The sequence below is a fragment of the Anarhichas minor genome, unplaced genomic scaffold (assembly GCF_050575085.1).
Source record: "Anarhichas minor isolate MPS153535 unplaced genomic scaffold, ASM5057508v1 ptg000062l, whole genome shotgun sequence".
NCBI lineage: Eukaryota > Metazoa > Chordata > Actinopteri > Perciformes > Anarhichadidae > Anarhichas > Anarhichas minor.
Window position 1 is genome coordinate 6,431,919 of NW_027466508.1, and position 22,848 is coordinate 6,454,766.

Below are 22,848 nucleotides of genomic sequence, written 5' to 3' on the forward strand. Positions count from 1 at the left end.
TAGTTCTGTCTCTCTCTGTCCAGCTTAACACAGCGTGCAGCGCGCACGCCTGCTCCTTGCTTCAAGCCCCTCTCTCTCTCTCTGTCTCCCTCCCAGCAAACACACACACTGGAGCTATTGACTGTCAATACTGTATGTATTGATTCTCCCCCCCCCCCCCCCCATGTGCTTTGCATCACTTGTGATCAGTTTAAAGGCTTCCAAACTCTCATCTGCCATGCAGGGAAGGTTTACTCTCCCCATGCATTATTTAGCAGGGTGGGTCCTGAAGTGGGGGTGTCGGGCCCAGAGGGGTGCTCAAAGGGGTCCTTTAGAAAATTAAAGGCAGCTTAATTTCACTGCTGCTTCAACTCACTACGCATTTAGATAATGAGAGCATATGAAGATGATTATTTTCAGTGTAAATGTCCCCCGAGCGTCCCAGCAACAAACTAAACAAAAGATATTCCCAGAAAGGAAGTTTCAGGGGGAAGAATTCTTAGAAGTGGTGAATTATGTGTTTGTGATATAATCTTATTATTTCACTAGCAGCTTTAAGGAGAGTGCAACATGAAACTAAAGTATATTAAGTGTAATAATACACAAAGTAAGCATACAGAGTTAATTTAAGCAGGAAAACCTTTATTCTCAACCTCAGCAAGTAAACACATTTAGTAGCTTGAACATTCATTTGTAAAACAAATCGCCAAAATGAAATAAATTACACACAACCCGCAATTAATTATTAGTTTAAAAGTGCAAACCGCTTGGAAAGGCATGAGCTCATTCTAGTGAAATAAATATCTGAACACACTAAAGCGCTTCGCCGGATTAACTTTAGAAAAAAAAAGACAACGTAAATGAAAACCCCGTCTGGAGTGAACTGTGCCTTATTCAGTAGTTCAAAATGTGACCGGTTGTTGAGACTATTTGCTGAGCCTCGATGCAGGAGCATTAGCAATTAGCGGGATGCAACACAGAAACTCTTTTTTTCCCCCTTTTTGGCACTCCGATGACGCACTGTGATACGATCAACTGACAAAAAGACAAATTTGCACTCAGCAGACCAGAAGGCAATTCATCATGTTTCGTTGAGATTGGTAGCAGAGCGATGTTCCACAGAATCACAAAGCTCCGTGTGTCCGTATATCGTGTTCACTTTGCAACCAGTTGCTGCTGCGGTTGCAAGGCTGAGATTGATATCACAGAATACAGTTTAATTTCACAGGTCATAAAATCTGAAGAATTTCTTAACTATATCTCAATAAAAGGAAAAAGACAGACACGGATTTCAAGTAACATTACACATTTTAAACACTCGGTGCCTAAGGTGCTTCCCTTCCAGTGAATAAACAAACAGCTTACAATATTGGAGTCAATTGTCGGACGTTTCAACAGAAATCTGTATCATATTTTCAAAATGATCCTCTAATAAACACCACGGATCATCATGCTACAGCCGGTCCAAAGAAATCCCTGCTTTATCTCCATGAGGATTTGTTGGAGCTCCTGAACATCTAACACCGGAATGAATAAATGAAATGGAACATTAATATTTCACATCTGACTGAAGGACTGAGAAATATCAAAAATAAACGTTTTGGGGCAAAAATGAGGATCCGTTTATTGGCCCTTGAAATGAGAGAAAATGTGTGTGTGACGGGGGAAGGAGGGTGAGACGTAGGCGGAGAGATGACGATCTCCCATGATGCAGTTCTCCTCCTTCACATGGCATCGAAATGGAAGCGGTGGGCTTCCTGCCTCTTCTCCCGGTCGTCCGCTTTCTGAACACACACATAGAGAAACAAACACAGTCAAGAGTTTGTGGTCTAACTTCATTCAGAAAAGATCTCCTCTTCTTGATTTAGCTGCTTCACCTGTTGCACACTTAATAAGCAGCATCTTGCGTTTCGGTTACGTTACGTTCCGTGTTGCTATCTGAGTGCAGGATTTAAGTCGGCTCTCAACCATCTAAACCTCCCCTCATCACTCGTGGACCAGTTTTGCATTCATTTATCAAAGATTTTGTAAAAACTTTACGGACAAAAATTCAAAAAGCACAACAAAACATTTTACTGACAAGAGCTAAACTAAACTAATAAAGTCAAATGACAACAGTGTGACGAAAAATAATCAACACTTTTGACATGACTGGACTAAAACCAAATCAAAACCAGCTGCCAAAATGAACACTGGTGTGTACGTCTGTGTGCACGTGCACGTGCACGTGCACGTGCGTGGTACTACATTATTATTCCAAAACCTCAAGCTGAGAAAAGAGCCAAACAAGCTGCAGTATGCCATTCAGTGATGACTTCAGTGAGGAACGGCAGTATCTTCAATCAGTCGGGACTAGAGTGCACAGTGCTGTAGCCAGTTGTGATAGGCCAGGCCATACTGTCATGTGGTCACATGGCCACATAGCTTCATTTCATGGACCCACAGGTAGATTAGTGGAGTGTCAAGTCCCTTTTGCTTGTGTAACAACAACAAAACGAATTAATTGCTTAAAAATGGAGAAAAAAAGGTGTTGTGGGAGCGAGCAAGAAATAAAGTATGGTGAACTCTGTGGTCTAATTATCACATAGGAGAAACCAAACAGATGCAGCGTGTGTTCAGTTAGACGTCTGGTGGGAAACTAATGCTTTTAATGCTCAATTACAGCGCTACAGCCAGAAAATAAAGTTATCTGAATGATCATCATCTCGGTAAATCCAAGTCATATACAGACTCAGGAGGGATTGCAGAAAACACGGAATATAATAATAAACCAGCTAAAAACACACACACACACACACACACACACACACACACACACACACACACACACACACACACACACACACACACACACACACACACACACACACACACACACACACACACACACACACACACACACACACACACACACACACACAACTATTGGATCATGACAGACGTGTTGATGTGTTAGCAGCACTTTTAAGGACAGGTTCACATCTTTTTCAAGTCTGTTTTAACACATCACTCAGATTCCCACATGTACATTGAAATAGCTATTGTAATCATTCATCTTGTCCATAAAGGTCGTACAGTGACATGAAGGAATCTTCCCTTTCAAACGTGACTCCAGTGTAAGTAATAGAGTCTGGCTTAATCAAACCAAGCAAATTTTTTACAAAGTTACAAGCTTTTTAGGGCAAATTTCCATCGTCACCGCCCGTGCAGCAACATTCTCTCCATTTTCTCTTGAATTTTCTCTTCTGTTAAGAAAAAATATAACAGAAGTCAACTCCAGATTCACCAAATGTTCAACTCTGCTCTTGCAAACTCCGGTGTGCTGAATGGAGGCGTGCCTGTATGTTATAAGCATGGGACTCGCCCCCAGAAACACTATATGAAGGCAGGTGCAAACACTCTGTGATCACATGTTTTTTTCTTACCACTTGCAACATTTTCTCTTACCGAGGAGCAAAAATAAGAAAACTGTGGTGGATCCCAGAAATCAATGGCTACTTATCAGAATAAGAACAAGTCGTGGACACAAACAAAAACAAGAGGTAATTTGTCCTCATGTCGCTTCCTGCATGAGGCCCAATGCTTCCTCGCCATGGCAAAGAGAAAGTAACACAAAGAGGGCATTTTATACTTGATTCCACTAACTCAGACTCTTATTAGCTTTTGCTGAGCTTTGCACTATTTCCACAGAAAGAGGACTGAGTATTTTGCCCTCCATCTCTTATATTTTAATTAAAATAGAGGATCTTTTCACAGCCAGTATGGCTCTTTCTACATGACGGCATGTGAAGATTGTTTCAAGGCAGACTTGAGCCCAGTTAGAGCTAACTTTACCTACTTTATATCCTCAGTAGCTTCAACTATAACAATGCATCATATTTAATAGATGACGACGTGTTTTATAATTATAAATATAAATATTACGCAGAGTAACTTGCAACTATAGCTGTGAAATGAATGCGCTGGAAAACACTTTCCTCAGAAGTGTGGTAGAGTAGACGTAAGTAATGTACAAGTACCTCACAATTGTACTTAAGTACAACATTCCCTTTCAAAAAGACGGATTTAACATTTCATGAGAGCTTTTAATCCCTTTAGTTTCCACGTCTCAGAAAAGAGGGGACATCAGTTCATGCGGCGGGACGTTGTAGTGAGTTCTGATGGGGACCAGGACTAAAGCAGTGAGGCACGCCGTCGTGCTGTTTTTTGCCTTTTGACAGAAGTTGAGCACCAAAGAAAAATAAAGATCCCATATCATCTGGACTGGTGACAGTGTAGTCAATAATGCGTTCACATCTGTTATTTGATACCAGAGAAGAACTGATGATGGGGGAGAAAGTGGGCATCAGAGTATCTGAAAGGAACAATCCTTTTTTCTTAATTCATTCCCTCAGCATTTACTGCTTCAGTAGAGCAGCTCATGCTTTTGTTTAGAAAAGACTGAACCCAATCTCAGCACATTAGTAAAGGACTTTTAGACTTTTAAAGGACAGCCGATCCTTCCCTGATGTCGACTAATTTGCTGCAACCAAAAGACGGGCGGCAACACATTTGCTGCATTTTACTTTTTCATCCCGTCAGTTTTGATTTGTAATAAAGCCTTCATCTACCTTCAGAGATACCAGCGCCTCATATTGATTGATGTTGTGCATTATTTATTTTCTTCCACTTGTTTAGGGCAGCATATTTCTAAGGAGCAGATGGATTGATGCGATGTTCTTTCCTTTGGATAGCTGAGCCACTGGGCTGTGCTGCTGCTGAAGCCTGGTCTAATTGACTATCAAGGGGATACCACACCAAATTGTCATCCTGAGGCCCGACTCATCACGATGCAGCGGAGCATTGATTTGTGTCCATCTCAAGGTTTTAATGACGGTGCGGTGGCGACTGTGTCTGAAAGCAGGTGGAAAGCTACCGTGAGGTACGGCGTAGTCTCTCTGGGCTCTAATGTCAACTAATCAAGTCTGGCCTGCATGTCCTGCATGAAGACCATGAATACCACCGGCTAATATTGTCTTGCACCGAAGTTCCCGGGAGTTGTGTAAAAGCCCCGTTAGCTTGTTAGGCAGGGCGGCAACGTCTTTGCCCTCTGCCTGACTTTATTATTAGAAGAGGAAATACCAGAAGCGGCGGCGCAAACACGCAGAAATGCCAAATGTCAATCAGCGGTCTCGCCCTGACCTCACCGGATGGCCCGCCGTAAAAAAAAGAGCTGGAAGAAGACGAGATATCAGGGAGGATGCTGACGACACAGGATTCCCCCTCTGGATTGTTGCAGAACGTTTCGCCACATCAGCCTGTCGGTCCCGATGCCTGTCTTTCGGTGATTAATCAAATCAAAAGCTGTCAGCGGGCTGAACACAGTGACACCGGAGGTCTGTTTGTCCAACCCCCCAGATGAGACAAAACCGCTGCAGCACAGCTTTAGACCGACGCTGTTCGACTGCTTCAACTAGAAACGGCAACGTTTTGATTCATGGGTGTTATGTTTCGGTTAAAAGGGGGGGGGGGGGCAGTATATCACAAGTCTGTAGCGACAACGAGAGCGGCAGCATTATGGATTCCATTACAAGCTAAACAAAACTAATGTTATTATCATTATGATGAAGTGCCCGATTTCTTTTAATCGGCATTTAATGAAAAGTGCTCATCTCTTTTTCTCTGAAATGAAATGCTTCCAAATCCCTTATTTATGTGCTTTTAATGTATCTCATTGCTGGTTCTCCTCTTTGTATCTGAGCCTTAATGTCTTTTATTCACTTCCAATGAGAATATATAGCACTTTGTTTTCAGGGCATGCCTCGTTGACACACGTTGACACAAGACGTCCCCTTTACCAGCTGATGCCGTTTACGGATTAAATATGATGTCACCCATATCCATAGGCGCACCCATTGCCTCTCTACTAGTTTATATGAGTGACCTTACACCACATAACCACATACCAAACCCATCATCATTCATTCATGTGTGAATACCCAATTGGCCGCTTTGCACTGTATGTGTATGTACTTCAGGTGTCTGTGATTGGTGGTATTTTATATCATTTTCTAGTGTTAGGCAGGAGGTCCAGAAAGTCAAAGTCTCATTTACTCTCTGCACAGGCAACGAGTGGCGAAGTTGGCAAACCTCCACGACTTGGACGGGCATGAGACGAAGAGATGAGGAGTTGTGTTAGAAAACTCTCATTCTCTTCTAAAAAGCCAAAAGCCTGTGCGGCTAAAACGGGAAGAGAGGAGTCAACTGTTCTCTAAGGAGCATTTAAGTGTGAAACATCTGAACGGCTAACAGGAACAGATGCTAGAGATTATGTGTGGTAGAAAACCGATAATCCATTCAGCAATTTGAAGTCGGTGTTAAATGTATACTCAGAAATTGTCGCACGTTTGTTTTTGTCTTTCTGAAATGGCCTCAGCTCTGACTGATGCGTGCGACCATCTTCCGTTCCAGAGCAGCAGCGGTATGAGGGGCTCCCGAGTATAAAAACAAGTTCGAATAATGAATGGCCTTTAGATAAACCAATAGCAACAATGGATGATCCACAAGACTCCCGTGTTTCTGTTTTTAACATCGATGATACAACTAAGAGAAACATTTCAGTGTGGCTAAAATACTCCCAGAAGCAGCTCCCACTATCTGTACCGGGGAGGGAGTGAACAACGCAGACATGACTTTGACTGGTCAGCCTAAGCACATTACTGCGATCAAAGCCAAAAGCATTGCTTCTTTGTGGCTTCAAACCTGTCTGTGTGAACACGCCAGATTTGATTTCATGTGAAGTTCACTGCCAGCCGCTGCAAGAAGTTTTTTTTCCTGAAAATTAGCATTTTTCCCCCTCTTTCTTCCTCTCACTCTTCTTTCTCAAGAGAGTGGGAGGAAGACACACACACTTCTTCCTATCCACCTAAGCCTACTCGGTGTGTGTGTGTGTGTGTGTGTGTGTGTGTGTGTGTGTGTGTGTGTGTGTGTGTGTGTGTGTGTGTAAACGCTCCGTTCAGGCACCAGCCGTGTTTTCTTTCTTTCTGTTTTTATTGAATTCTTTTTTTTAAATGAAGCTTCGGTTCAGATGAAGCTGATGCTCACGCCCACGTATCCCAAAAAAGAGGGCAATTAGAGCGTGTCTGCGTGTGTGACCATGCAGACACGCCATCCTGCGTGAAGACACACATAAACACACGCAGGCGCACATTAAATGTGCACGCACACACACAGACTCGTGCGGCAGATGGCTCGGAGAAGATGCCAGCAACGTACTGCACCGCTCAGCCCAGCAGACAGCGTTACCACAGTGTGTGGACGAAAAAGGGGGGAAAGTACATTTGCGAGAATTAATGTTAAACACTATTTATGTGTGTGTGTGTGGGTGTGTGTGTGTGCGATTTAAACAACAACCGGACCAGCAGGAAGCACAAAACGCACGTGAAAGCATGCATTGACCCCCTTGAGAGCATTTTTATGGCAATAATGAACAGCAGATCTGCCATGCTGAAAGGACAGAAGCAGGCAATTACAGCTGAACGTCCTTCCTGGTTGAGGCCAACAGAGAGAGACAACAATGGGCGGAGGAAGAGAAAGAGAGAGAAGTGTGTGTGTGTGTGTTTCTCTCAGTGGGAGGCTCGAGGACTACAGGACAGGGACAGCGAGACCCATCTGCTGTTGGTTGACCAATCTGCTCTCTCTCTCGCTCTCTCTCTCTCTCTCACATACTTGCACTCTAAAATAGTAAATCACCGGGACGAAGGCCGACATTAACCACACCATTGTATGCGTGTGTGTGTGTGTGTGTGTGTGTGTCCTGACCTTCTCTTGCCAGTGGAGGATGCCAATAAAGACGAGGATGAAGACGCACACTCCGATCAGTGCGATGGCCGTCAGCAACACGCTGTTGCTAGGAGTGAGGTACAACTTAGCGCTCCAACTTGAGAGAGAGCAAGAGACAGAGACAGAGAGAGAGACAGAGAGAGAGAGACAGAGACAGAGAGAGAGAGACAAAACAATGTAATTACCAAATGGCACACATTAGCAGAGATTGTGTCTTCATCACGTTAAAATAAATAAATGAACATCTTGTTCACTTTCTTGTCGCAGCTGAACAGAATGAAGCGCTGCTGCTCTCTTTCTGGTTTTCCAAGAACTTTTAAAGTATTTCCAGCAAATCCGACCGCTTTGATAAATCAAATTCATCTTCTCACAATCTGTGAGCTTAAAACAGCGTGTGAGAAGAATACCGAGGCACCTGCTTTTACTAGTTTGATCTCGCTCACGGTGCGCTTGTTGGTGTGTGTCTGTGCTGGCGAGTTCACAGTGTTGTGTGGTTGTATGGAGGAGGGTGCTCACGTGTGTGTGTGTGTGTGTGTGTGTGTTGAATAGCCATCTGGAGCTCCCCCCGGGGTTTGAGCTACATGTGAACAACGTCATGAAAACATGAGAACACTTGCTGCGAGGTGTGTGTGTGTGTGAGTGTAGAACCAGATTATTTTGTAAAGACAGCACCACGGAGACACTAACCGTGTCGCGTAACATTAACTTGAATATATCGTTTAGTGCCTTCAAGATGAGGAGCTTAAATCGTTGAATGGTATCCTTAGCAACAAGCGTAAACGGGGCTCCCAGCAAATTATACAGCTGTGAACAAGCAAAAGAGGATTCACAGTGTGACCCGGCTTTGCCGCGCTAGATCTGCGAGTGCAAGTGTTTGCGTACCTGCGGGGCTGGTTGTGTGGGAAGGGGATGACGATGAGCTGAGAGTTGGGGATGATGGCCGTCCACTCCTTCTTCCTTATTTCCTGAAAAGACACAGAAACAACACGTGAACCGGGTGTGCACATACATGGTAATGCATTATGGCAACGACATCAGCCAGAGGAAGGAAACATAAGGAGTCACGGGACAAACGATAATGAATGTTTTCAACCAGTAACCAGAAAATCTGTGTATATAGACCAGAAAAACCCATGAAAATGAACTTTCTATCAAAATAACTACGCAGCAATACCAAACAGTTCAACAGCCCCTACAGTATATTACAAACAGTAGTCCGCTCTTAAATTTAATTAAAATTAATTCAGTAATTTTAAATAATTAATTATTTAATTATTAAATAATTAAAACAGGCAATAATTGCCAAATACCTATATAGGTTCCTGTTCATGGCTTAAGAGCACACCTAAATATTACGATGAAAATGCAAATGTACGATACAAATTCCTCTAATATTAAAATGTAACAAACAGAACTGGCAGAAATGGTAAAATAGTGGTTTCTGTGCCAAGAGCTTAGGACAGATAATTTCACAAAATGACGTGAACATCTAATGTTTTAAACAATGCACATATTGTGCAATTTATTAGAAATATTCTGGTTTAATTAAAAAATGTAGGCCATTTAAAAGCAGCCAGTGGGCCGCAGTTTAGATATGAGCATTCATGCGCAGATTTCCATAGAGGCATGCACACGCGCGCACACACACACACACACACACACACACACACACACACACACACACACACACACACACACACACACACACACACACACACACACACACACACACACACACACACACACACACACACACACACACACACACACACACAATATGTATGTTGAGTCCTCTGGGGCAGAATAACAGGGTCCCGTGGTTTTCCTTATCTGCTGTGGAGTGGCTATTTTAAGCTGTGCGTTTAACACAGCCTGCTACATGTAATGGATGACTGTGGGGAGCAACAAAAATCCTCCTAGCGGGCGTATGTATGTCTGTGTGCATATCTGCACGCGTGATTAGGTATGTCTGTTGCCGGGTGTGCTGCGAGAGAGTTCGGCCATCTGCAGAGCAACAAGCCAGCACCTCAGTGACCGTCTAGATAAAATATGCATCGCCTTTTCTCATCCTGTGTCTTCGCTCTCTGTGCTGCATGTGTCTGGCTGGTATCCTTTGTTTCCATCACATCCCACCCTTTCTATCTTTTTTTTTATTTTTTTTATCCAGGTGTAGTTAACTGTGAGAGGACACTCGGGTGTTCGACTGGGCAAGCAGCGGCTGTTCAGACGAGGAGTTAACCGTCACATCTCAAGTTGCGGTGCGCTGAAAGAACGTTTGCTTGCGGCGCTGTGTTTGACTGGCAGTTTGACTTTGCACAAGTTCAACTTTCATTTTTTTGGTACTTTGCCACCTTGAGGCTCAACACCCAATGAGGACGTCTGACATCAGACTGACACAGACTGTGTTTAACCTCCGCATGGAACAGGAAACGCCCAGCATCATCAGCACCTTCTGTTGGCTCTCTTTTTCACTGTCTGCTGAGTCCCAATTGGTCTCATGTCCTGATGTAGCTCCTTCTCAGTCTCATCAGAGGTGAAAAGTGCAGCGAGATAAACAAAGGAAGGTGGGGGGGGGCATCATATTAATGAATTAAAAGCTCTAATCACGCTCGTAGCTGTGAGGAATTTCCAGTCCTACATTTGGCAGAATCTGGAAGCGCCGCTGCTCTTTAATTGTGGCTCTCCGTTCTTCATCAGTCGAGAGGGGGCCGCATCTCGCAGCTATTTTGAATACGTGCGCAACAGCGGCGCTGCTCTTCACACAACGAGCACGTTCTCGCCGCCAGCCATTGTCGCTTAGCTCTTGGAAAGCGCTGCCGTCGGTGCAGCAACTGGCGGGGGAGCAGAGCTGGAGACGAGTCAGCCTCCGCCACCGCCGCCGCCGCTGCCTGGGAGCGGATCCGAACTGGCTGTTTGGAAGAGGAAAGTGTTCCCAAATCTTCAGAGAGAGGCACTCTGGTTCAAAGCCAGGGAAACTGGCACACGGCGAGAGAGCAGGGGGAGGCAGATACAGAGATGGAGGATGAGGGAGACAGACAGAGAGAGAGAGACAGAGAGAGAGAGAGTGACAAGTAGGGGACTGATTAGTGAAGTAAACCACTTTGAGCAGCAAAGGGAATCCCCTGGGTGGAAGATAAGTGAACAGGAGGAGAGAGACTCACAGAGAGAGATGGTTGAGGGAGGGGGGAATAAAAAGAGAGGAGCGATTGGACGGAAGCTGGAAGATATCCAAGTAGATTTTACTAAACCTCTGTGAAGCAGCAGGCAGAGACTCTCATTGTTGGAGGAGAAAATTGTAAAGGGCACAGCGAGGGAGACAAGGAGACACATAAGGACTGAGAAAACAAGAACGAGAGAGAGAGAGAGAGATAGATAAAGAGAGTCGACAGACAGAAAGAACCAAACCTGCCGACTGAGCAGGGCGGAGGTCAGGATTTGTCTTCGTTCCAAGGCAGAGCTTTCCAAAGCTTCTGCTCCTAATTACAGGTAGATTTGATGGAGTTGCTCCACTCTGGGTGAAGAACTAAAAAAAAACCTACTCGGTATAATGGGCCGCATCTTTAGGCATTCATTAATTCAGTTTGTAGAAGGAATGGGCGAGGAGGAGGTGAAAAAAAAAGGTCGCATTCCTTTGCGTAGTGAGAAGGAGCAAGCAGAAAAGGGGACAACAAAGCAGCTTGTTTGAGATGAGTGTTCTCGGTGCACTACAGCTTCTGAGCCGCGGACCGGCCCATCTGCAATTCTAATCAGCTGCTTGATGAAGATCTTGGTACCACACGGGAGAGGGGGGGGGCTGTCGTGCCCAATATGCAGTGGGACAAGTGCAACGTGAGAGAGCGAGAGGAAACAGAGATGGAGATGAATGCAGAGACAGTGAGAGAGCAGAACTGAAGAGCGCTGACATTTGAAGTAGTGTTGTGTAGAAATGTGGCTGACGAATAGATTAAAAACATGAACACAATCAATTATTTACTATATTAATATAATGCTGGCTTGTAGTGTGACAGGAGGCGCACATTGGCTTCATCTGGAGTCATTTATACAGTACATCCTCGAGTTGTTAAAGAGATGAATCTCACAGTAAAGACGGCGGGGTATTGATATTTCTGTTCAAGGGGAGGTCGCTGCACCTTTATCAGTCCCCTGAGTGAGTCCATCGATCATCCCATATGGGATTCGGAATCTATCTGCCAAAAAGAAACTGTCTATTTAACCTCTCTTCTTCTCTTTAAAGCTAAAAAAAGAGTTTTACTTTGTTGGTATTTTGGCGGTCCCTGTGGAAAAAAGCGGTAGTGTTTTTTGAGCACCAGAGTCCCATTGGAAATCCTCTCATTTTACTGCTGCAGAGGTGTGACAATCTGTTCCGCTAAGTCCTGGTTCCGGTTCCCCCGTGCCTCCCTTCCCTCCAACGGGCCCAGGTAGACGGCCTGGGCCTCCAGCAGCATGGCGTCGGTGTGTTGGCTCCCAGCGGGGACCGGAGGAGCAGCAAGGCGATGCTCTGCTCAAGGCCGGATTTTGTCCGATGTCGCCGGAATCGGACCCGGCGGCACCGATGACGAGCGTTAAGAATAACTATAGAAATAGACAGCCTTCTTGCTGAAGGTCTCGTCATATAGTGGCATCACTATCAAATTGAGACCGTTTCATGGCCAGTTCAAGGTTCCTCATAGTAACTTCAATCACTTGATGGGACAAGACAAAAAAAAGCTCAATCTCGCCTCTAGTGCCTCAGTATGCCATCATGTTTATCCGGCCCAAAATGGAGTCTTTTGCGGGCTGCAAAATGCTAACTAAAATAAATATGCAACTAGAATAAAACGACTTGCTTGTGGATAGGATCCATATATACACAAGCAAACCAAAGAATGGAGGGAATGAAGAACTGATTACAATGTCAACTGTTTTTGTGTGCGTTAAGCTATTACATTTCGATCAATCATTTCACAAATGACATGAAGTAATAAGAAAAGAAAAACATTTTGTGGGCTACAGGTTTTCCCCCATACTCTTGTGCTTACCTCATTCGTAAACATTTTGGAGACGCAATCATTTGAATTGATATAAACACTGGTTATCACACATTTTGCTGCATCAGCTGCTGCTTGAAGAAGAAAATGAAAACAACCTCAACCGTTCAGTAAATGCTTTTGCAGGATTAGGGAGAGAACGCTGTTCGTGTTCAGCATAGCTATAGATAAGAAAAGAAAATACATGGAGGGAAATCCCTCTTCCGAATCTTTGCAAAATACCCTTCAAACAAGTCTCACAAACCTCAGAGGAAATGTGTGACATCCAGCGCATTGTGAAATAGAGTCTGAGCTGAAGGAGAAAAACAACTATTTTGCTCTCAGCTTATGACTTTTCTAACATGTTTGAATTGCGCTTACAATTAATCAGTCCATCATTTGATTTTTGTTTTCTTGGAAAATTTTCATGATCCTGAGGATATTTTCACTGGCCTCTCTTTGTGGGTTTTTTTCGTAGAGTTATTGCAGAGACATTAAATGTCTCAGCCACGCCCACTGTTATAATCAGGATATGTTAGGGGGGTCAGAAGTGACTTCATTGGGCACATAAGTGGCATTATACTTGTTGTAAGATTTAAGACTTTTTAAAAGACAAATATTTTGATGCAATTCTTTTTAATTCCCTTTCTCTATCTGCTGCAGGTCTCAACCCCACTTCTATAAATGCATATTCCTCAAATATTCTGTGAGAGCGTACAACCGGTGGTTGTTCCTACAGGAGCGCTGAGAAGTGTCCAGGTAACACAACCCTCGTATATTTCCTCACCGTCTCTCCAGGCTGCCGGGGGATGCCGACGAATAGGTGATCCAGGAAGTTGGCGCTCCGTCCGAGGCCCAGCACAGTGTAGGGCAGCTGGAGGGAGAAGTGAGCCGACTGGCTCAACTGACCGGCTGCAGGAAGGGAGAGAGAGAGAGAAAAAAGGCATTCTTTTAATGGGATAAAAGCCTCATCTCAAAAGAGCATTTTGCCCCAGTGCTTGGCTTTTATTCATTTGTTAAATCATGGTCCCCAGAGGATGCATCCTGCAGAGTTTGTTGTTACCCTTCCGTTTGTTTTTGTGCCACCATAAGTTTGATAAGGTCATAGCAATCAATTTAGTTTTTTTGAGAAAAACTAAATGGATTGCTACGACCTTTTATACAGAAATGTATGGTGCCCAGAGAATGAATCCTAATTACTTCGGTGATCCCCTGACTTTTCCTCCCGCGCCACAACGAGGTTAATATTTGCGTTTTTTTTGTGATATGTCTCAACAACTGTTGGATGGATTGCCGTGAAATTTGCGCACACATTCATGTTCCACTCGGGATGAAATGTAATAACTTTACTCACCCACCCCTTAACTTTTTATCTAACCCCATCGTCAACATCCTTCTTGTGTTATGACCAAGTCCAAGCAAAGTAACTGCAATTTCTAACACGCTAAATTCAGATGGTGAACATAGTGAACATGCCACACAACAGCATTGTGAGCTCGTTAGCATGCAACACAACAACGGCACTTAATCATCAGCAATTTGTACTTCTCTAAGGTGTGACAGAATGGGCATTGTATGAATTTGAACCCGGAGCCGGAATCGTCCTTGCGTATTTGCATATGTAGATCTTTTTTTAATGAAACTTTGTAATTCCTTAGCTCAACTTCTATCCGTCTCATAAATATTTAGTGCTTTGCTTCTCTTTTAAACATTCTGTGAACAAAGCAGCCCATAAGCTCTGGACATGTTCAGTCAAGACCTTGCTGCTCATTACAACCGATTAACCTGCCAGCTGTGTGTGTAAACGTAAGCCCTGTTTGCTTTGGCGATATGTAGCTGCAACTTCCCTGCTTTCCCAAAGGAATCGTTAAAGTTTCAGGAAATACAATCCACTCCAGCCTAACCAATCGGGACCGTCGGGGACAAGACTCAAACGTACAAGTGAACGCGATGCGAAAGAAACACTGAACAGGAGCGGCCGAGCCAGAGGGACGACGGCGTGAGACCTTGTGTTCTGACATGAACAAGCATCATAAAAGATACAAATCAGAGTGAGACACCTGAGGCCAGCACCTCTCCCCCACTCCTCGCAGAACCTCCCTCTCCTCCATCCTGTAATCTCTCCCTCCTTACTTACAATTCTAATCCAACCCTTCGTCTCCCGTTTCTCCTCTCTGCTCATCTCTCTCTCTCTCTCCTCTCCCCTGACACGCCACTTCGACTTGGCCTTACTCGTTTCGCTTCCCCCTCCTTCTCTCTCTCCCCTTCAGCTGCTGGATCTCGCCCACGCCACCCGACATAAATCAACCTCTACGTGGTAAACAAAGCGAGGGAAGGAGAGAAAGAGGGGTGGAAGAAGCAAGAGAGAGAGAGAGAGAGAGAGAGAGAGAGAGAGAGAGAGTGAAAGCCTCGAGGCAGCCAGTGATCAGAACTAATGTGGATGGACTGCGTATTGCGGGCCGAGAGGAGCACAACAGCTTTGCTTCTCTCTTGATTTTTCTTAATCTATGGCTAACCTCAGTTCAGTTTAAAAAAAAACTAAAAAAACGCAGAATAGACCCATCGACTTTTGCCACCTTTTACCCGACAAAGCTTTTCATTTCTCTTTATCTCGCCCTACGTATTCCTTTCTCCCAGCTTGTCTAGGTTGCTGTTGCAAAGAGGCAGCATAATTGCTTTAATTGCACACCGCGGATACCATTGGAGAGTGGGAGATGGACAGAAACTTTGTCCGTCTCCAGGAAGAGAAACGGGCAATATTCAGAGTTTCATGGACATTGACTTGTTCTGGGCAGCACAAAGCCCTGGCTTCTACCAGACATTTCAGATGAATCCTGGGGTGTCTGACATTTACTGAGAGAGAGAGTGTGTGTGTGTGTGTGTGTGTGTGTGTGTGTGTGTGTGTGTGTGTGTGTGTGTGTACGAGCATTGTACCAGAGCAGTTAAGTGGAAAGCTTGTTCTCCTGTATGGGATAGTATACATGTTTTTTTTATAATAATCTAGTAAATTCACTGAAACAGAAGGAAGGTGAAAAGAGGAAGAGATGTTAAATTTAGATTCGACAACAACTGTTGCCTTTTAGCCATGCTAGCAGTGTCTAAGGGGTGGCAATGTCTTTCAGTCCGTTTCAGTCCACACTGAAATACCTCAACAACTTCACAAAAGAGACTTTTACTGGAGCGCAAACATTTATACCATTGGATGGATTGACAAGGAATTTGGTAGAGACATTCATGGTGCCCAGAGGATGAACACTAATGACTCATCTAGCGCCACCAGCAGCTCAACGTCTTCACCTATCCAGTGAAAAGTCTCGAACACACACGTGTTTGGTCATGAAGCAACATCAAGGACATTTCCATCAGCTTCCGCTGTGCTTATTGGGTTTAGTACTAATTGGCAAATGTTTGCATACTAACAGGCTAAACTAAGATGGTGAACATGGTTACCGTTATACCGGCTAAATACAAAGCAATTTAGCATCGTGATTGTGAGCATGTTAGCATTAATCTCAGAGCACTGTTGTGCAGCACAGCCCCACAGAGCCGCTAACATGGCGGCAGATTCTTGAGTCTTGGTCCAAGGTGACTCGGACGGCCTGATAAACAACATGTTTGTGTGCATTCTAACATACTCTGTGGAAACACACACGTCCCACTGCTGTGAGACGACAAAAGTCATATCCTCACCAGCGGGCCCGCGAAGCCTGACTGAACAATTTCATTACTGAGGAGCAAACGCACACGGGGAGCTTTCGAACCTAACTGAACCTCGGAGGAGACTTTGCAAAACTGAAAGCTGTGGAGGTCGAAACTTTGTTACGGTGCTCTGTTCAAGTCCAACTTCAAGTTCTTCATAAAGGCCTTTCAGGACTTTACATGGAACAATGCTGCACACACCGTACTCATCATCAGTCATAAAAGCACACACAATTAAATAAGGCAAATAAAACATTTGTTAAATAACGTCTACATACTACAACTGACCGTAGACCCTCAGTACATGCAAAGGAACCATGCAGGAAAACAATGTCAGAAACTCTGAAGTCTGTGGAAACAGTCACATCTAATGCACAGTAACATGGACAGTGACCCTGAAACAAAAACCAACCTCCAGCAGCCAGATGAGTGTTGGAAGTTGTTTGTTGTGCTGCTCATGCTGAGCAACTTCGCAGCCGCACCTGTCACCTACGAATACCCATAATCCCCTTCACCTACTGCTGCTTTTATTAAGAACCACGAAGCGGCCTTTATGGGAACGCCACTTCTTGTTGTTGATACCCTCCAATCGAGTGGAGATGGATCCAGCAGGGGAAGCTGTTTTAAATCAGCCGGCGGCCGCTCGGAGCTTCACACTGAACCCCTGTCAACCGGGCTGGAAAGAACAGGATTTTTTGAGGGGATTGGACCTTTAAGCCAGTCTTGGTTTGATGTTTTTTGACAGACTGCTGCTCCTTGTCTGTAGACAAGAGGGGGATGGCTTGCGTTCAGCCACTCAGCAGGGTGTGTGTGTGTGTGTGTGTGTGTGTGTGTGTGTGTGTGTGTGTGTGTGTGTGTGTCTGATGGAGGATCAAGGAGGGTTACATTGCAGGCAGGGAGCCTGGCTTAGCGTCTGCCGAGTGCTGTGTGTGTGTGTGTGAGAGAGAGAAAGTAGACTGGCTAGGAAATGTGGCCACGGCTGGAGCAAAGCCATTTCACAACAAGGGGAGGCTGGCAAAGAGAGTGCTATGGAGAGCAGTGTGTATCGGAGTGGCCGTGTTCTGTGTGTTTTTGTCCCATCTCCCCGAGGCAGAGCCAGCGGAGGCATTGGCAGGGAATTCCACCCTGTACACATGACTGACAGCCTCCAATCCATCTCTTAGAAGACAAAGCAGATTCAAAGTAGCACAAGCAGCCGGCCTTGGCGTGTACGTCTGTGTGCACTTTCCAATTTTAATGGCATTCTGCACACACACACACACACACACACACACACACACACACACACACACACACACACACACACACACACACACACACACACACACACACACACACACACACACACACACACACACACACACACACACACACACGACGAGTTAGTGATCCAAAGCCCGGCAGATAACACGAACAAGGGAACGGTTAGGACCGCACACCTAAAAGTAAATATACAGATTCCTAAATGTTGCAGCCAGATTTGTGCTGAGAGAAAGGGGTAAGAAAAAAAACTAAAGTACACAGGAGGATGTAGAAGAAGCTGCTCTTCTCCATCCGAGTGCTTTGTTTATGAATTCAAATATTTTGGTGTGTATGTCCCTCAAAAGTATTGCCCCAATCTACACAGTGAACTGAACTTTATCATTAACTTAACCATTCAAAGATTCAGGTTAATATATAGGTACATATATATAGCTATTAGATAGAGACAAATACTTTAAATTACTGTTTTAATGCCCGTGGAAACAAAACACGAAGACCTTAGCTCATAACTGGAATAACAAAATGCAACTTCCTGCAGAGCTAACAAGGTGAGCTGAAAGCTGAAACATCTTTTCAGACATACGAAGACAGTAACAACGCAAAGACGAGGTTTCATCAGGGTCTGAGTGCAGCCTTGATAGATTAATTGGCCTCTATTGCACATTATCAATGTTCGTGATGTGTAAAGTGGCTACTCGACATGCACTAAAGCCTTACAATTAAAAAAAAATGCTTCTTAGAGTTACGCTTGTAAAGATTCCATTAAGTTACCACAACAGACCTTTCACGGTTTGCATTGAAGGAGAGGTAGAAGTAACGGAACATTTGCTGAGGTTTAAACTGTGTTCATCTTTGCAAAGCCACTTGTAGATGAAGAGAAGGTCTGTGTCGTCATCATCATCATCATCATCAGGATGACATGGCCCGGTTTAAGGTTAAGGTCTTTTACCTGCACACTATTATGTGAACTGAGGGTCCCATTGAATGCTACGTCTCCTCCACGTCGATCTCAAATTGTTGCTCACACCTGTATGCTCGTCATTGAGTACCTGAGTACAGAACACATGATGCACATGAAACGATTTCAAATGTAAGCAGGGAGGAGGACTCTAATTATCGTCCCTCGTTTTTTCTCTCAGCAGATTGCCGGATAGCGAGCACGATGACAAAACTCTCCCCCTGATACTGAAGCTGTGTGTGTGTGTGTGTGAGAGAGAGAGTCCATCTGTCGAGGGGTTTGTGACACATATCCTCATGAAAACCCTTGTGCTGTCTGGAGGTTTTTACCACCTCTGGGTAGACAATGTGACATCTAGCGTCAGTCTGAAACTGAGTCAAGTGTGTGTGTATTGGCACCGAGGGAAATGAGCAAATCAAGAATAAATGAGGGATCTGAACATGAAACATATGTAAAACATGCGTAAAACACAACGACGTGCAAATCCTGACATCCGGATCTAACGAAGAAAGGTAAAAAAGGGTCAGAAACACAATTGGCTTTCAGTCCACACGCTCACTCTCATACTCCCCGGGGCTTCACAACCCGAAGAAATAAAACGTTTTTAGAGAAATTCCTAGAGCCTGTCGCTATAGAAACCATTCGCTCCCGTGGCGACGATAAAAGGAGCAAATTGCAGAGATAATAACGTGAGTGGAGCCACGAGGTAAAGAATACGCACACAAGGTCCGCCTCGCCGGGAGGGAGCCCCAATCAGTGCCCATACAATGGTGTCAAGATACGGACACTGATTCGTGACCAAAGTCGTGTGCATGAGTGTGTGTGTGTGTGTGTGTGTGCGCGTGTGTGTGTGAAAGAGTGTGCATGGCCGTGGGGTAATACGATGAAGGACCTGGATGGCTTTATAGTTGTTCTGTCCTTATCACCACCCAGCTTTGCACTGCCTCTTAAACACTACAGCTCAGAAGCATGTTGACACCTGACGACGACCGAAATCACACTGTTTGTCTGAAAGAGAGAGAGAGAGAGTGAGAGCGAGAGAGAGAAAGAGAGTGAGAGCGAGTGAGAGCGAGTGAGCGAGAGAGAGAAAGAGAGAGAGAGAGAGAAAGAGAGAGAGCGAGCGAGCGAGCGAGAGAGAGAGAAAGAGAGAGAGAGAGAGTGAAAGAGTGAAAGAGAGAGAAAGAGTGAAAGAGAGAGAGAGAGAAGCTCCATCAAATGTTCCGTCCCTGGTCCATGACGTGATGTCACACATACTCTTAGTTTTTATAAGTTTCAGAGATAACAGTGCGGCGACAACTTAAAGTACAGAACAATAGACGGTTATGAGAATCGAAAGGGAAGAAAAACAAAAGAGAGTTAAAAACTAAATTAATTCTACAAGTTTAGAAAGTTTTCAGAAATGATTGGAGAAAAAAAAAAAAAAGCTGAGTTTTATGAGAGAACATTTAGAGCGTGATGAGCTGACCTTGCCGTTGTGGATTTCAGAATAATTTATAAATAACTTCTATTCTGAGGAACTTTTGGAGACAAGACTCGGCACACAATGGAGCAAAGAGCACCAACCAACAAAACCAAGTGAGCTTTCAACGCGCTGCGTTTCAGTTCGACGCACCGCAAGATTGGCAGGAGGAATGGAAGCTCGACAGCGTGCCAAAAAGAATATCCTCTCAGCCAGTGCTGAGACATGTTTGCTTGTGAACTTCCACGATGCGGTGAAAAAGGTGGCTTCATGAAGTTTGAATGCATTGAGGAAAGCCTCTCATTATTTTTTTAACCATTACAATGGCATGTTTCCGCCCTGTAGTTACACATATTTGGGCTGGTATATAAACAGACGGCAAGCAAGACGGAGAGTCTGTGACAAGGTACATCCTAGATTAAGACACGTACATGCATTTCATTTAAACTCAAGGGTCTTTGGGACCCATTGATCAACGGATTGGCAGACAACAGCGGTGACAAATTCAAAGTTTAACAATCTCTTGACAATCTATGGAGAAAGAGAGAGAGACAGAGGAGAAGTTACAGGGTGAGCAGAGGAAGAGAAAGGAGATGAAAGTGAGAAAAGGGCTAGAGGGGAGAAAAAAAAAGAGATGAGGGAAGAAGGACGGAGGAGGAAGGCAACGGAGTGAAAAACAGGGATGAGAAAAAGCATGCTAAGCCCGATCAATAGTAATTCTCCATGTCTCTGTGGAGGGTTACCTCTCCACTCGATTTTTTCCTTCCACACCAATATTTCCTCCCCTTGTCTGCGCTGATCTCCCCGCGTTCTTCTCCTCCCATCTCCTATCGTCTTATTTTCGGTCCCACCCTGAATTCTCACTCCTCTCCTTTTTTTTTTTTCTCTCTCTCTGCAGCTCTGCTCCTCTCTCTCGGCTTGGCCCTCTGAACCCTCTCATTTTCTCCCCTTTCCGGCCCTTTTCTCCCCCATTTCTCTCATCCACCCACTCCACATCGTGAATTCTCCCCGCGCGTTGCCAGCTCCATCTTCCAAACACTGTGCTAATAAAAAAGGGGTTTGAGAATAGGGTAACGCTCACTGTTGGAACTCACGAGGTCTCGGAAAAAACTAAAGGTATAACCATGGCCGAGGATCGGTGTGATGTCAAGCGCAATAAGCTGGCTTCTTACGACACTGCTTGAGGCAACAGCAAGATGCGGCAAAAAAGCAAGAAAAAAAAAGCAACACGAAGGGCTTTTCGAGTGAATGTACAGGTCAACACAGCTCAGCGCGCACCATTTGAATTTGCATCCAAGTTGTTTTGGTTCTAATAAATGTCTGAAAGGTTAAGGTATGATAAATATGTTTGCTGCAGGTTAACATGTGTTTTTTCTAAAAAGGTTGTGCATGTACAATGATTGTGTGTGTGTGTGTGAGGGAGCCATTGCTAATCCCCTGAACTCATTAGCCTAATTGGACGGTCTGCAGAGAGCTCCACATTGATCTGGGCCTGTTATGATTCTCCTCCTCATGAGCGCTCACTCTTTTCTGTCCCCGCCTCTCTCTTACAAATGTCCTCTTCCTTTCTCCTCTGTCCCCCCTCTGTGCCTTATAATCTTTGGCGCCAACCAATCCGGACTCGTTACAATTCTCTCGTTATGCCGGCTGGTGTTATTGAATCTATTTCAATTTGCAGCTTGGTGGCACGAACAGCCAAATATGGCGGGTCAAAAGAAGCCAATGTAATGACGGGCTGGTGGCAACGACAATAACTGGAACATATTTATGTATCAAAGAGAGAAAAAATCAAATTTTGACAAACTACAGTTTCACTAGAGAAAAAGACATGAGCTTCTCTCTTTTATCTCCCTGCGCATCAACAGACGAATGTAAGAGCGGCTTGTCAATACTTTGATAAGCTGTAAAATAAGCGGGCTCCACAATTTCCCAGAAAAGCTGTGCAGACTGCTGATTGCTGTTGTGATACTAAAGCCATTAGCCAGTAATCTAGAGCACAAGTAAACAAACCTGTTTCAGGTAGCATAAATGGCCAAACCACTTGAAAAGAATTCACAAAATGAGCTTCACTTGCAGTCGCATAGACCCACAGCATAGCAGCACAGAGCAGGGAAATGTGTTTACCAACTGGAAATGCACTGAAAAACATATCATAAGCTCAAGTCACGTGTAGATAACATCTTGTACATTAAATTATTATTAACATACAGACTGTCAACATCTTTTGATGTCTTCAATGCCACATTAAACTAAAAACGGCAAGTGAGAGTGAGTGAGTGTGCATCTCTGTGTCCGTCCACTGCTAATCTCCCATTCTATGCAGCTGCAAACTTGGTGACTCACTTTCTCAAAGAACACCTTTCATTGCCTGTTTTATACGGACATTGACAGCCTGCTGACTCCTCACTCTTATACGACGACTTTGAGCCGATTGCCTGCATACATCGCTGCTTGTTTTTGACTTGTTTTACGACGCCTTACAGGACAGTAGTGTCTACACGGAGGGTTAGCCAATTGTGGGTTGCGTTGATTCAATCACACAGTACAGCAGTGGTCGTTGCAGACACACCTGGCGGAGATCTGTACGCTACTTAGTGCATCGTTCTATTGTTAATTATGACTGTCACCCTGAAAGTTACATGTAACACCGTTCCCCTTTCGAC

At 44.5% G+C, this 22,848-nt stretch overlaps 1 protein-coding gene across 1 annotated transcript in view; it reads right to left on the reverse strand.

The window, feature by feature from the left end:
• Positions 1–600: 600 nt before the first annotated feature.
• Positions 601–22,848, reverse strand: part of itfg1 (integrin alpha FG-GAP repeat containing 1) — a 121,461-nt gene continuing 99,213 nt past the window's right edge. The window contains exons 15-18 of the mRNA XM_076077925.1: positions 13,594–13,718; positions 8,683–8,765; positions 7,780–7,897; positions 601–1,763 (exon numbers count right to left, since the gene is read on the reverse strand). Of these exons, the coding sequence (XP_075934040.1) occupies positions 1,704–1,763; positions 7,780–7,897; positions 8,683–8,765; positions 13,594–13,718 (386 nt within the window). The 3' untranslated portion in view covers positions 601–1,703. The remainder of the gene's footprint in view (positions 1,764–7,779; positions 7,898–8,682; positions 8,766–13,593; positions 13,719–22,848) is intronic.